This window comes from Euprymna scolopes, chromosome 8 (assembly GCF_053919585.1).
Source record: "Euprymna scolopes isolate OS-2025 chromosome 8, ASM5391958v1, whole genome shotgun sequence".
NCBI lineage: Eukaryota > Metazoa > Mollusca > Cephalopoda > Sepiida > Sepiolidae > Euprymna > Euprymna scolopes.
The window spans coordinates 117,931,640-117,947,636 of NC_136489.1; the positions used below are offsets into that span (position 1 = coordinate 117,931,640).

The window sequence follows — 15,997 nt, forward strand, 5'->3', positions numbered from 1 at the left end:
TTCATCATGACAAGTTTCAAGAGAAAATACACGATTAAACCCAGTTCTCCAACTTCCAACGTAGACCCCTACTACCATGTCTCCTTCTCCAACATCAGGGGTCTACGTTCTAACCTTCCAGAGGTTGAAACCCAATTACAGGAGACTAAACCAGACCTTTTATTTTTAAGTGAAACTGGCATTGGACAGGCTATTTCCCTAGAAGAGTTCGCAATTAAAGGATACTCTAACTTAACCTCTAAATCTGACCCCCAAGATCGCCATGGGCATGGAATATGTGCCTATATTAAAGATAGCTTTCCATGTGGTAGGGACATCTCCAGGGAAGATCCTAACTTACTCTATATGTGCTTCCGGGTTGCTTTAGCTCACACTACGGCATTTTTATTTACTCTCTATCGCCCCCACAACAGCGGAGTTACTATATTTAAAAGCATATCTGAGAAAATTGACCAAGTCCTATCTGCTTATCCTTCAGCTAACATTCACGTATGTGGAGATTTCAATGTTCACAACGTCGAATGGTTGACCCACTCAAACAAGACCGATGATGAGGGGAGGTTCTGTCATGATTTCTCCATTGCCTATGACCTCACTCAGATTGTTCAGGAACCCACCCGTGTGCCCAACAATGACGGCCAGTATGCGAGCCTACTAGACCTTTTTCTCACAGCTTGCCCTGAACTATGTTCAGTTTCTGTTCTGTCGCCTCTTGGATCTTCCGACCACTCTGTTGTATCAATTAAGATAAAAATGAAATGTAATAAGTCCCCAGACGTACCTCTCCATCATACAGTATATCGATACACTATGGCTGACTGGGATAGCTTCCGTACATTTATAACTGATCTACCTCTGCATTCCATATTTAAAAAGGATGTGTCCTCTATAGTATTAGACCTGACGGAATGGTTAATTGTAGGTATTGATCGTTTCATACCCTCGAAAAACTTTCAGCAAAAACCTAACAGCCAGCCATGGTTCTCTCCAGAATGTGCTGCTGCCATTGCGCACAGAAATCACTTTTTCCACTGTTTCCAACGTAATAGATGTATGGAAACTAAAGCCGCTTTCAGGACTGCCAGCAGCCATTGTAAGAAAGTAATAAAGAGCGCAAGATGGTTGTATGCTCAATCTGTTAAGTCCAAAGTAGCTGAGCAGCGGCTTGGTTCCCACCAGTTTTGGCAAATAGCAAACAGAATTCTGAACAGAAAGTGTGCGCTCCATTCCAACTATCATCAATGGACCTGAGGTAATCTCGTCAGCATCAGACAAAGCCAAACTCTTTGTCAAGAACTTTACAGCTAATTCTACCTTTTGCGATCAAGGCCGCCAACCCCCAATATTTCCTCCTGTATCTGAAAACACACTATGTGATATACGTATATCTGTACGTGATGTTGCCAAGCTAATCAAAAACCTTGATTCCAGTAAAGCAACTGGCCCGGACGGTATTCCAATTATAGTACTCAAAAAACTTCAACCTGAACTAGCGCCCATACTTACAAAACTATTTAAACGTTGTCTTAAGGAGAATAGTTTCCCATCTCCCTGGAAAATTTCATCTGTATGCCCTGTATTTAAGAATTCAGGTGATCGCACATCCCCCTCTCAGTACAGGCCAATAAGTCTCCTGTGCGTCATGAGTAAGTTGCTGGAATCTGTGTTAAATACAGAAGTAATCAACCATCTCAACAAAAATAACCTTCTTAGTGACACTCAATATGGTTTCCGTTCTGCTAGATCTACAGCAGATGTGCTTACAGTTATATCTCATAGGATTAGCAAATCTCTCGACGGAGGCAACCTTTCTAGGGCAATTGCTCTTGACATATCTAAGGCCTTTGATAGGGTATGGCATAAAGGTTTACTTCATAAGATCTCTAGCTATGGTATAGCTGGAAATGTCTTCTCAATTATTAAATCATTTCTTTCTGATAGGTTCATAAGAGTAGTAGTTGAGGGGCAAAAATCAGAAGCCCACAGTATTAATGCCAGTGTCCCTCAGGGGTCCATCCTGGGCCCAACTCTTTTCCTGATCTACATTAATGATCTTCCAAATCACATCCTTACATCATTTGTAGACATCTATGCTGACGACACTACCATTTATGGTAGCACATCTAAGACAGTAAACGACCAAGTTCTCTCCAATTCTCTCTCCTCTGATCTTGAGCAAGTAGTACAATGGGGTAAAGAATGGCTGGTTACTTTTAATACATCTAAAACCAAGCTTCTCTCTTTACATCATCAACATTCTGATCCACATCTGACATCAATTGAAATGAATGGCTCTCGTCTTCAGGAGGCCTCAAGTTTTGACAAACTTCTTGGCTTGACCATTACTCCTGATCTTAAATGGAACACGTACATCAAATCTGTTGTCAAGGCCGCTGGAAAAATGGTGGGATCTTTCTATCGATCCGGTAGATATCTCACTGCTGATGCTATTCTCTATCTATATAAGAGGCAGATACGTCCAAGGATGGAATACTGTTGCCACATCTGGGCAGGAGCTGCTAGAAAGGACTTGTCCTGCCTTGATAGAGTTCAAAATAGACTTTGTAGCCTCGTAGGAGATGTCCTTTTCTCTTCCCTGCAACCTCTATCTCACAGAAGAGATGTTGCGAGCTTGTCTCTGATGTATCGCTATTTTCATGGAAAGCGTTCGACTGAGCTTCAGTCTATGGTCCCCCCTCGCCAAACTTTCACAAGAAACACTCGTCTAGCTGAAAACACTATCAATAATTCCTTCCACTCTTTATCTGTGCCTAAACCTAAACGTAGATTCCATGAACAGAGCTTCTTTCTTAGAACTGCACGCCTGTGGAATTGTCTTCCGTTTTCCTGCTTTCCGGCTGACTACAATATGGTTGTCTTCAAGTCTAACGTAAATAAGTTCTTGATGAGCCGTTCCATATAAGTTATCCAATTTACCGAATTTTCATTACTAATGATTACTATATTGTCCAATTTCTACTGTACACTCTTTAACCCTTATCCTTGAGTGGCCTCTTGGCCTTGATAATGTGGTGATGCCTATGTAAAAAAAAAAGAAAAAAAAGTCCAATGTGAACAAGTTCTAATTGAATCGTCCCCCTAAGTAATCCAAGTTTCAAAATTCCCACTGTTTACCATGCTAAAATCACAATGACTAATGTATACCTATTAACCCTTATCCTCGAGTGGCCTCTGGGCCTTGATAAGTGGTGACACCCTTGTAAAAAAAAAAAAAAAAAAAAAAGTCTCAGAATGTACTTGTGGATATATATATATATATATATATATATATATATATTGTTTGTTAAAAAATACATCTAGCACATACTGGATCATTTTTCTGGAATTTATACTAATTTTGACATGACATGTAAGTACATGTTTTCACGTGAAATCTGTTGGTTTAAAAGATCACCACTCTACACAAGCACCTGGTCTTCTGTAAAGAAGTGACAATCACGATATACATAAAAGAAATGTCAAGTTAAAATCGGGCCAGGATCAAAGTGTAGTATCTGTTCTGATGCTTCATTTAAGTTAATTGGTTCTTGGTCAATGTAAGGGAAACCCCTCATACTGAGACAATTACTATTTTTTGGGATACTGCCAGAGTGCCCCCTTTTTGCTCTTGTATTAGGGGAGCTGGTTTCCCCCCCCCCCCCAACATTAAAAATGACCTTGTGTCTAATTTGCTTTTGTGGGGAAGCAAATAAATACCTAAAATACTTAATTTCACCTTTCTAATTTTTCAACTCCGATATAAAATTTCTTATTTTCTACAAAAATGAACTATAATAATTACTTTAAGACAAAGTTTTTTTTTTGTTTGTTTTTATTTTCATAAAGTTTTATTTATTTTATATTTCAGGGGTTGGCAGGGTTTCTTGGCTCATGCCTGCCATAGCTTCATCACTGTCATTGATCCTCGTACTGTACAGGTGAGTTGACATTAACTAAAAAGGCACCTGAAGATTATAAGTCTAAGATTTTGTTTTGTCTATTTTAAAATGAACCATTAAGTCGTAACTTTCTTAGAATGACCAAAAAGATATTTTAATGAAATTTATTTAAATCTAGCAAAAGTCATAATTTAAAAAGAATAATTAAAAAAAAAAAAAAAAAAAAACTCTATCAGCATGCATTTGCAGTATGGTTTAGCTAAAAAAATAAAAAAAATCCAAAGTTGTAATTGTTTTAAGTTAAACAATATAAGACTTTTACCTGGTCATGGCTGATGAAATGAGAGCATGTTATACTTTGTGGATCAAATAAAAGGTTCCTTTTTTTGAAATTCCATGCAGATTTCTGAATTCGATACAAGACACCTGAAGAAGGTTGGAGGTTACAGCAGATGCAATGTTATAAAACATGCAAGATGAAAACAGTTGTTCAAATAATACAAATTTAGTTTTCAAGAAATTACATTTATTTCAATTACATATCTCTTCTCTATCTTCTCTATATAAAATGAACTCATTTTTTCCTGTCTGATTTTGACATTAATAGGATTAAAAATCAAGATATTTCATGCAAATATAATATGCACAAACGGCAGAACAATATCTGAGGTGTGTTATAGGCTTATTATTTCTCAAATTTCTTGATAATCTTAGATTTCTATACTTTTTCTGCTGAGAAGTCACGGCCAAAATCGGTTAAGATCAATGGAAGTGGTAAAATATTTTCTCGCTAATAAATTCCTCCTCCCCCTGCCACCACTTAACACCGTTTGGGGATCGTTCACAAGGAACAGTTGAGAAGAGAACACCGGTTTGGCTTCGTAGTTCTTTCATGTGAAGTTATTTAAAATCACTAAACTAAGCTGCAGTGCTCTGTGGCGTAGTGGTTAGCGTGCTGGACAATTCACATTATATTTTCACGTTCGCGCCGACCTACCGTAGTCGTTTTTTTTTGTTTTTTTTCCTAAACAACTGGAATGGACTTTTCTTGGTGGCCGGACTGTTAACGTTGCAGATGTTTTTTTTGTTTTTTTTCACACTTTATTTTCCTACTTTTACTCATGACTCCGGGTTTGATCCTTCCTACTTACCTACCATAACATTTTTTAAAACTACCCCCCCCCGTCCCGGAAACAAACACTCGGGCAACGCCGGGTACCCCCGCTAGTATTAAAATAAAATTATGTAATAATGTTAATTATAAAATTATACATAATAAAAATTATGTAATAATGTTTAGACAAAAACAGCCTACTTGAATTTTAAAAGACAAACAATAGCACCTATTAAGATAATATACAACACTATTAAATATTGTTTAATTTTAATGGTTGATTTTTCTTTCTTTTTTTTTTTTTTTTTTAATCTTTTCCAGGTTTTCCAAGTTTTGGAAAAACACAAAGCAAACGTTGTAAAGGTAATTTTACTTTCATATTTCTCTTTTTATAGAGTGATGCCCCACCCCTTTCTATTCCAAATGCCATCCTGGCAAATAACATTCTCTTCAACTTTTTTTTACTCTGTTTTAATCATGCTCATCTCAAAAAAACAAATTGCCACTGAAACATAAAGGGTTACTGTAAATTAGAAACCATGCCCCTAAAAAAAACATAACATGCAGCCGCAGGCGAGATTGAACTCACTACACAAGTTTGTAGTGTAATTCAAATCTTGTCCATAGCTGAATACTTGATGCTTCACCAGGGCTATCAAGGGTATTTTTTTATCATGACGCCATCACTAGATGGGCTGCCTCCCACAGCTTAAGAGAGGTCCATCTACCCTCGAGAGAAAAATAGACCGCACCAGTTTCCCAACCTGGTATTTTACCTTGCGGTACATACAATGCCTATCTAAATGGTTACCCATCTGGTACTGGCCAGGCTCAACATTGCTTAACTTTGGTGATCTGGTGAGAACAGGTGTGTCAATGTGATTGTACCATATTTCCATGCCCTTAGAGACACCACAAGTAGGGAGTTGTGCAGCAGCATGTCTGTTCTCATTACATTTAAACTTCTGCATGTTAGTATAGTCGGGGAGCAGGATGGAGGGAGGTTTAGCAGTCTGAGAAAAGATACTTTCAGAGTGGAAGGCTCTCCAAGATTGGGGGACCTCTACAGTGAAGCTGTGAGATTTTGCAGTCTGTTGGATTAGTTGAGGGTATCTACGTTCCTCTTAACTCTTTACTTTTGATTATTCTGGCAAGTTGATAAAGTTGATATATTTGTGTATGGATAGACTTTGTCATTATTTTTGATATTGTCTCCATCTACTACAAAACATTGGACCCCCCCCCCCCCGCAAAAAAAAAAAGACTGACAATGAAGAAAATAACATAAATTGTATAAACTGCTTCAACATAAGATCTTCCCACCCCCAACTTCCACCAGTTCATTGTAATTATTTTAAAACTCTTTGTACTTGTGTCCGCTTTGTCATCTTTGTATATTGAGGATCTATTTCCCTTGAACCATATTAAAGTTATCTTCCTTAAATTATACTGAGAAACAGGAGAAAGAACTACAGTAACCCCTCACTACTTCACGGTTCACTTATCACGGATTGGCTACTTTACATGTTTTCCAATATATTAACATTGCGTATGTACTTGCTTAATTCTCTAGTGCAACAGGTGTATTTATGTACAGTACTGAACTGTAATAGTGTACTGTACAACTTAAGAAGTGTTACAATCTTTCTATTGCTATTAATATAGTAAAGGGTGGGTTACAAACAATACAGAGATGGTTTTAAACAGCCTATAAACAATTAAATAAGATAAAAATAATGGTTTTGTCCTACTTTGTGGATTTTCGAATATCATGGGTGGTCTTGATCCCTATCAACCGTGATATTCAAGGGACTTGCTTCATAGATTCTAAATCAGACTTGTTCTCTTTCTGGCATTGGGTTTGCTGTTAGTCAAACATGCCTGGCTGAGCTGTACATCATTTTTACATGGTTTTCATAATTCTGATGCATTTATTGCCAGGCATCCTATTACAGATTACAACTATTATTATTACATTTATTAATCCCAGAATAATTTCCAAATAATATCAAAGTAAATCATATTTACTTTACAATCCCCATGCATTCTCTCTATAAATTGTTTACCTTGGCAATTCATGTTTATTTTGATTGTGGATGGGACATTTACGAGAGGCGTTCCAAAAGTAATACCTCTTATTTTTCTTCCGCCTGAATGGATCAGAGGGAATTGCAAATTGCATTGCTATGATGACAACATGCATTCATGACCTGAAAGTTTAATCTCACTGTTACAGATATTGATAGTGTGAGACTCTAAGAAAGTAGCCCTGTCATAGATGTGTGTCAGAAGTAGAAATGTATCATTAGATTCCTGATAAAATTGCATTGAGAATGGCTACTATGCAGAAAAAATAAATTCTGGAGCACAAAAGGTTGCTTGCTTTAATGGTACTTCTATCTTCGTAGCTCTTCTTTTTGAGTAAAAAAAAAAACTTTGGAGGCTTTACTTTTGGAGTTAGTCTTGTACATAAAATTACATTTAGTAATTACTAGTGATGGGACGATTCCAATATTTTCCCTGATTCTGATACAATTACTGATTTCGATTCTATTAAAAACTCTAAAGATTTAGCTACAGAGTTGTTGGTGCTGCTTTTTTTTAATTTTTTTTTTTTTTATCGGATTACATTGAAACCCATGTGATATATGCATATATTTTTGCAAATATAAAAATATATTTATGTAAAGTTGAGCTATAGATTTTAATTTTAGCGGTAGTTTCAAATCAATATTTATCATTTTATAATTAATACTAGCAATGATAAATTAAAGTTTAAAAAAAAAAAAAAAAAAAAGAATTGTTTTTGATATCAGAAAATAGGCACAAATTTTCTGATTAATCATCCCAACACACCTCTGATCTGCACCCACTTTTGTCTATCATGTTTTATGTGTCTTTTTGCAGTTATTTTTGGCAAATTTTTAGTTTCAACAAAACTATTTTTTTTTTTTTTTTCAACAGGTAAAGTGGGCCCGTGAAAATTACCACCATGATGCTGCAAATCCATACACTCTTCAACTGGCCTCTGCTGACGCATCTGGCACAATCATATTATGGGATGTTGTACAAGGGGAAGTAAAAGCAGAATTTTCAGATGGCAACAAAACAATTCAAGGTAAAGATTTCCTTATTTTAATAAAGAACTAGAAGCATACCCATCCCAGGATGTGTAACATTAATTCTCCAAAAAGAACAGTCTTGCACCACTTTTATGCCTCTTTACAAAGATTAAAATCAAGATATAAGGATACTAAACCTGATGTCTAGAATCCTTATTCTAATTTTGATAAAAATCTATGACATGATTTTGATTCTAGAAAATTCCTTTAATTTAAAAATATGAATTTGGTGCTTCATCAATTCAAAGATTTTTTTATCTTTTTAATTAAATAAAAGATTTTAAAGGGAGAGAGAAAATATTAACTTCGGAGGTATGAATTTATAGTAAAGTAATGGATCAAGTTTTAAGAATTCCAGAAAATAAGCAAAATGAAAGAGACGACATCTGGTCTAGATGAGTTATGTACACCGTAAACAAATGGATAATAAACTGAGTTGGTTTTTTTTTTTTCTATTACAAGGTCAGTTTAGGATGCTTGAAACATACACAACCTGAAAAATATAGTCTTGACAAATAGGGACATGATTCATTTGTTTACTAAAACATTTTATTTAAAAACAAAACAAAACCAAAAAAAAACGCACACCAAATAAGCATTTAGTATCCCTCCATTTTTTTTTTTCTCAAAATATATCTTTTCCTATATACAAAAATCGACCTTATGACAAAAAAAACAAAACAACTGAGGTTTCCTATCTATTTGTTTATAGTGTACATAGATCAACGAGAAGAAACTGGTATAGATCCAAAGTCATCTTGTTCGTTTTGCTTATTTTCTGGTATCCTTAAAACCTAACTGGTGCTACCAGATCAGGCTGCCCTGTGGCTTCCTGAGACGAAATGCACCTACATTGACGTTTTTTTGTTTTCTGATCTTTTTTGTAAAACTTAATTATGTTCTGCAAAACCAAAAACAAAAACAACAGCCTTCCCCCCCCCTTTTTATTTTATTTTTTCCTACCTTACTCCCGGTCCTGGATATGACCTTAAACTACATCCGATGGTGAGGTCCAGCTTACGGGCTTGGGGAGTGTGGAGCCACCTCTTAATTGCCATTGCTCCCAGGTCCACCCTGACCCGGAGTGGTAGTACCTATTAGGGTCCCAACTATGGGTTAAATAGAAACAGATTTTAAAAAGGAAAAGAAACAACAAAAAAAGAAAGAAAAAGAAAACAAATATATTCTATTAAATTATCTATTTATTTATTTATTTTTTTGCCCTGTCGGTAGGGCATGAGAACAAACCGACTGTCCCCCTGCAGAGGGTAAAAATCCCTCAATGGGGCAACCAGTTAGCCGTGGGTTGCTACCCGTAAAGTCTTAGGACGTGATCCTGGTGATTGAGCGAACCTAAACCAGGATACATAGAAGTTTAGGCACCGCAACACATTACTTTGGCCCTTACTTCGATTAGACGGGCGGTCGGAGAGGCCCGATCCGACCAATCGGCCAGTCACGCCAAGCCCCACCATATATTGCCCATTCCAAAAACCCACTACTAATACAACACATCCCCCCTCTCCCACAAATAACCCTACTCCCTAATATATGATGGAAAGCGGTGGCTGAGGGTCAATCGATTAGGTGTGAATATCGATGACGAGGCTGTAAACCCCTCAGGATTGCTACAGATCCCATAGCAATATCAAGAGAGAACAGATAATCATTATGATACCACCAAAGTCGGTTATATCATCATTGTATCCCTGTAGAGGCTGGGCGAATGGGTTTCCCCCCAGGCTCTTCCCAAATAGGACTCCGAGGTGGGTGGGGAACAAAGATGACGAAAAAAGAAAACAAAATATATGGCTTATTCCTCCCAAAAACCACCCAACCACCCAAAGAGAACCCACTCTGATGTCTCTGACATCAGTAGCTCTGACGAAGAGACGATAAAACCAAGGAAGTCAACATTCGTAGTAATAGAATCAATGGAGGAAACTCCTTTGAGCAAACTATCACCTTTTAAAATTGAAAAAAATCTTAAAACTCTAAAACCAAAGTCTATTAAAAAACAATTTAACGGCAGCCTACTAATAGAAACCCATAACAAAGAACAAACTAAAGAAATATTGAAACTAAAATTATTTGAAAACATCAAAGTCAAATGCTACAGACATCCAACCCTAAATACCTGCAAAGGAGTAGTGAAAAGCCACGAACTTGCACTTTGTCCCTTGGAGGAAATCCGGACAAACTTACAGAAACAGAATGTGTTAGATGTTCGCAGAGTTCAAATTAAAAAAAAACGGTGAGAAAATCGATATCAATACATATATACTAACTTTCGATTCCCTCACCATACCCAAAGAAGTGAAAGTCGGATATATGAAAATAAATGTAGAAATTTATATTCCAAACCCCCTCCAATGCTTCAAGTGCCAGAAGTTTGGACACCATCAAGATCGGTGCACACGATTACCAGTGTGTGGAAGATGTGGAGAAAGTGGCCCACACATTGACTGCAGAAAAGATTTCAAGTGTGCCAACTGCCTGGGAAACCATGGCGCTGGCTCTAGATATTGCGAAATATGGAAAAGAGAAAAAGAAGTGACCAAACTAAAACATATAAAGAATATATCCTACCCAGAGGCCAGGAAAATCATCGAAACTAAAACATATGCAGATGCAACAAAAAAAACTAATCCAATCAACAATCAAAATGGTCATATACATGTAACGGATACAACTGACAAGAAAATTGATGTCCTAAGCAAACTAATAAAGGAAATGAAAGAACTATTAGAAGAAATGAGGAAAATGAATAGTGCAATGTCTGCAACCAATCCAAGGATAATATTAAGTAAAGACACTACTGAACCACAAAAAGAAACAAAACCACAAACCATTTCTACAAAAACAACCGAACAACCATCAAACACATCACAAGCCAGAAAAGAATCAAAAATCCCCCCAGACAAAAAAAAAAAACAAACAAAAACAGGAAAAGAAAGATCCCGATCTATATCCCGAACAGGGACTCCGACAGAAAATAGATTTGAGGGATTGGAGACGATGGAAGTTGAACACAATTCCAAATGATGAACAAAATATTACAATGGAATATCAGAGGGATAAAAGCAAACCAAAATGAACTCACATTATTAATAACAAATATGAGCCCAGCACTTGTCTGTCTACAGGAGACCTTTCTGAAAGAAAATAATACCATCAACATAAAACACTACACATCTTACAACTACATAAATAAAGATACGGACAGAGCTTCTGGAGGCACATCAATACTTGTGAAGAATGAAGTCCCTCAAAGACAAATAAATATAAACACAAACTTGCAAGCAATTGCAGTTTCAGTGACTCTACATAGAACTATAACACTTTGCTCAATATACATCCCTCCAAAAGATACAATCAACGAAACTGAGATAACTCAATTAATAAAACAACTCCCTAAACCCTTTTTTCTACTAGGAGATCTCAACAGTCACAATGTAATATGGGGAAGTAAAGAAACAAATAAAAAAGGAAAAGAAATAGAAAACATAATAAATAAAAATAATCTATGCCTCCTTAATAATCAAAACTACACCTATATGTACCCAGCAACAGGTACTTTCACCGTCATTGACCTTACCTTATGTGATCCTTCCATATATATGGACTATGACTGGAAAGTACACAATGACACCTGTGGGAGTGATCATTTCCCAATCATCCTGGAAAGTCTAAGTACTAGCACTGAACAAAAAACACCCAAATGGAACCTACATAAAGCGGATTGGGAAGACTTCCAGGAACAGTGCAAAAACCAATTAATTATCGAAAAGAATGATGAAGATGACCATTTGAACTACTTCATTAAAACACTCACAAACATAGCAAATAATACCATACCGAAAACAACCAAAACCAAAACCAACAATCACAACAAACCTTGGTTCACAAAAGAATGCAGAAAAGCCATCAGAGCTCGACGAGCTGCCTTGAGAAAATTCGAAAAGTATCCAACAAGCGAAAATCTGGATTTCTTCAAAAACAACAGAGCAAAAGCCAGACGAATCATAAAGGAATCCAAAAGAACAACCTGGAGAAATTATATATCCAAAATTAATGTGAATACCAAGGCGAAAACAGTTTGGAACATGATGAGGAAAATAGAAGGAAAGTGTAGTAGTACACCAATATCCCACATCTCTAAAGGCAACAAAATATACACCGATCAAAAAGACATTTCCAATAACCTGGCAGATAATTTATCAAAAATTTCATCATGTGACAGACAAACAGAGAAATTCAAAAAGATTAGAGAAAAGGAAGAGAAAAAGAAAATTCTATTTAAATCACAAAATACTGAAAAATACAACCAACCTCTTACCTTGCCTGAATTAAAAGAATCGCTAACCAAATCCCATGACACAGCTACAGGGCCCGATGAAATTCCATATGAAATCCTCAAAAAACTTCCAGAAGCCTCAATGAAATACCTACTTGAAATTTTCAATATTATATGGTCCAGTGGAAACGTACCCGAGACCTGGAAAGAGGCCACAATAATACCAATCCCCAAATCTGAAAACTCAAACATCCAATCCCAATCAAGTAACGTCTCAGATCCATTGAATTTCAGGCCAATAGCTCTAACAAGCTGCATTTGTAAGACCATGGAAAGGATTATAAACAAAAGACTAATCTGGTTCCTGGAAACAGAGAATCTTATTACAGAATTTCAAACAGGATTCAGGAAAAACCGAAGTTCAATAGACCACATAGTTAGACTTGAAACCTTCATCAGAGAAGCCTTTGTAAGGAAGGAACATTTAACAGCAGTGTTTTTTGACATGGAAAAAGCCTACGATACTGTGTGGAAGTACAGTGTTACAAGGGATCTGAAGGCGCTTGGACTAAAAGGCAGAATGCCAATTTTTATTGAAAAATTTTAAAAAAATAGACGGTTCAGAATAAAGGTTGGCACAGCTCTCTCGGACTTGAAAGAACAAGAGAATGGAGTACCTCAAGGGAGTATACTGTCAGTGACCCTGTTCAGTATCCAAATTAACAACATTGTAAAAAACCTTAACCCTGGGGTAGATTGCTCCCTATATGTGGATGACTTCCTAATATGCTGTAGATCTAGATATATATCTATAATAGAAAGGAAGCTTCAATTGTGCTTAAACAAAGTAATGAGATGGACGGAAGAGAATGGATTTAGATTCTCCAAAAGAAAAACGAAATGCATGCATTTCTGCAAACTAAAGAACATGCATAATGATCCTGTCCTAACCATGGAAGGAATGCCCATACCCGTTACTGACCAGTACAAATTCTTAGGGATTTTATTTGACAAAAAGTTAACATTCATCCCACACATAAACTATCTGAAAAAAAAATGTAACAAAGCTGTAAATCTTTTGAGAGTGGTAGCACATACCGATTGGGGTGCAGACAGGGAAACACTCCTTAAACTTTACAGAGCACTAGTCCGCTCAAAGCTAGACTACGGTTGTTTCATATATGGATCAACCCGAACATCATATATAAAAAGCCTAGACCCTATTCACCATACTGGCCTAAGATTGGCTCTAGGAGCATACAGAACTTTCCCCGTGAACAGTCTATAACACGGAAGCACACGAACCCCCACTAGATCTAAGGCGAGAAAAGTTAGCCCTTCAATATTTACTGGAACTGAAGTCTTGCCCAAACAACCCTGCATACCAATGTACCTTCTATCCTAAATATGAAGAACTCTTTAACATGAGAAGAAAAACTATCAAAACGTTCGGGCTCCGAATGAAGGAAAGCATTGAAGAATCGAAAATTCCAATCTCCAGCATTCACAACTTCATACTGCCTAAAACACCCCCATGGACCATGAAACAAGTTGAAATAAAACTCAACCTAAACAAAAAGTCCAAATCTACCACAAACCCTATTGAATACCACGACGAACTTCAACATTTAAAATTACAATATTCAGACTACACCTTTATCTACACAGACGGGTCTAAAAGCAACAATCACACTGGATGTGCAGCAACGTACCATAAAACCACAATGAAGAGAAATCTTCAAAATGAAGCATCTATATTCACTGCAGAGACTATAGCTATCGATCTAGCACTCAACATAATTTCAGAGGAAACCACCAAAAACTTCATCATTCTCACAGATTCTCTATCAGTCCTATTATCTATACAAAATCAAAAACAAGAAAATCCACTAACAACAAAATTAATAGAAAAAATCAATATCCTTTCAACTACTAAAAACATTATTCTTGTCTGGATCCCCAGCCATGTGGGGATCAAAGGCAATGACAGGGCAGATACAGCTGCAAAAAGATCTTCTCACCTTCCAACTGACAATTTTAAGATTCCACATACTGATCTTAGACCCCAGATAAAAGCATACATACAGGAAAAATGACAACTGCGGTGGAGTCAGCAAGAGGGCAACAAATTATACTCAATCAAACCTGAACTTAAGGAACGATGTCCGGACATCAAGAGATCACGCCGAGAAGATGTGATACTGACTCGGCTGCGCATAGGACACACCAACTTTACTCATTCTTATATACTAAATGGAGAATCGGCGCCAGAGTGCATCCCATGCCAGGAGACACTCACAGTAAAACATATCCTAGTTGGGTGTGATGACCTTGCCCCAACTAGAAAATTATATTATACAGAAAGCAATATGGAAGACCTTTTTGAAAAGGTCAACTCAGCAAATATTCTAGCATACCTAAGGAAAGTAAATTTATATAAGAAAATTTAAGGAAATTTAAAGTCACCCAAATATACACATCCATGTATAAATACATTTAATTTCTTAGTTCAATTTTATAAAAAAAGGGAGGAAAGGCTGAAAAAGTCATTCCCCCCCTCCCAATAAAAAAAGTTAAAAAAAAAAAAGGACTCCGGCATTAAATGACCACATAGGTTGATATGCCGTAAAACCAATCAATCAATCAATCAAAAACTTAAAACCTAATTGATTCACAGACGTGTCCGTTAATCCTCCAAAGTCGTGGGGCGCTGCATTATTTCATGCAGCATGTATTGGGCAAAAATAGCCTGGCGGTGCCCATCCCTCTTCAGGCTCCAAGCACATACAGCACTGGCATTACCAAATAGTTATCCATTTTAGTATTGGCCAGGCTCAATGTTGCTTAACTTTGTTGATCTAATGGGAACTGGTGTGTCAACATGATTATGCTTTATTTAATTGATTCGCAGTAATGTACCCAAACAACCCCATCCTCCCTTACTGTCACAATAGACACATAGCACTCAACTTTTTATATGAAATACATGCCCACCCTGCCATGTGAAACATATTCTCTCCTTTGAGTGATAATTTCTAGACTCTAACAGAGTGAACCTTCAAAAATGCTACTTATGGTATAATTAATAAAATTCAGAACCCTTTCTGTAATTCAATCGAAGTTAAGTCTATGTTTGAATTGCTTACCAAGTTTCAGTCATAAATGTCCAGCAGTTTTTGTTTTTACCATTCAATGATATGAACAACACTTTGATGATCATCTCATCAGTAGTAACAGTGATCTTGATGTGGCTTCACACTCACTGAACTTTAACCTCCGGGTAAAAATCTGGGATTATGTGAAAGATAATGTCTATCAAGACAATCCCTAAACTATTCTCAGAGAGGAGTCTGTCAAAGTTACTGATAATTTTGCACACTATATTTAGATATGCTTATAATTGAATGATAATAATAATTGAATAAGAATAAATGGAATAGAAAAAAAAACACTGCTTCACTCTAATCGGATACCTGAACCCAATATCCTTTTATTGTTTCAATCAATTTTTCCTGTTGTCCTTTTCTGTGTCCCTTTTAAAAGATTTTAATCTTTAATATATTTT

At 36.5% G+C, this 15,997-nt stretch overlaps 1 protein-coding gene across 9 annotated transcripts in view; it reads left to right on the plus strand.

The window, feature by feature from the left end:
* LOC145283733 (WD repeat-containing protein 11-like) overlaps window positions 1-15,997 on the plus strand; it is a 147,917-nt gene that overhangs the window by 15,357 nt on the left and 116,563 nt on the right. For all 9 annotated transcript variants that reach the window (XM_080132790.1, XM_080132791.1, XM_080132788.1 and 6 more), the window contains exons 2-4: window positions 3,869-3,938; window positions 5,335-5,376; window positions 7,978-8,131. In XM_080132790.1, the coding sequence (XP_079988916.1) occupies window positions 3,869-3,938; window positions 5,335-5,376; window positions 7,978-8,131 (266 nt within the window). The remainder of the gene's footprint in view (window positions 1-3,868; window positions 3,939-5,334; window positions 5,377-7,977; window positions 8,132-15,997) is intronic.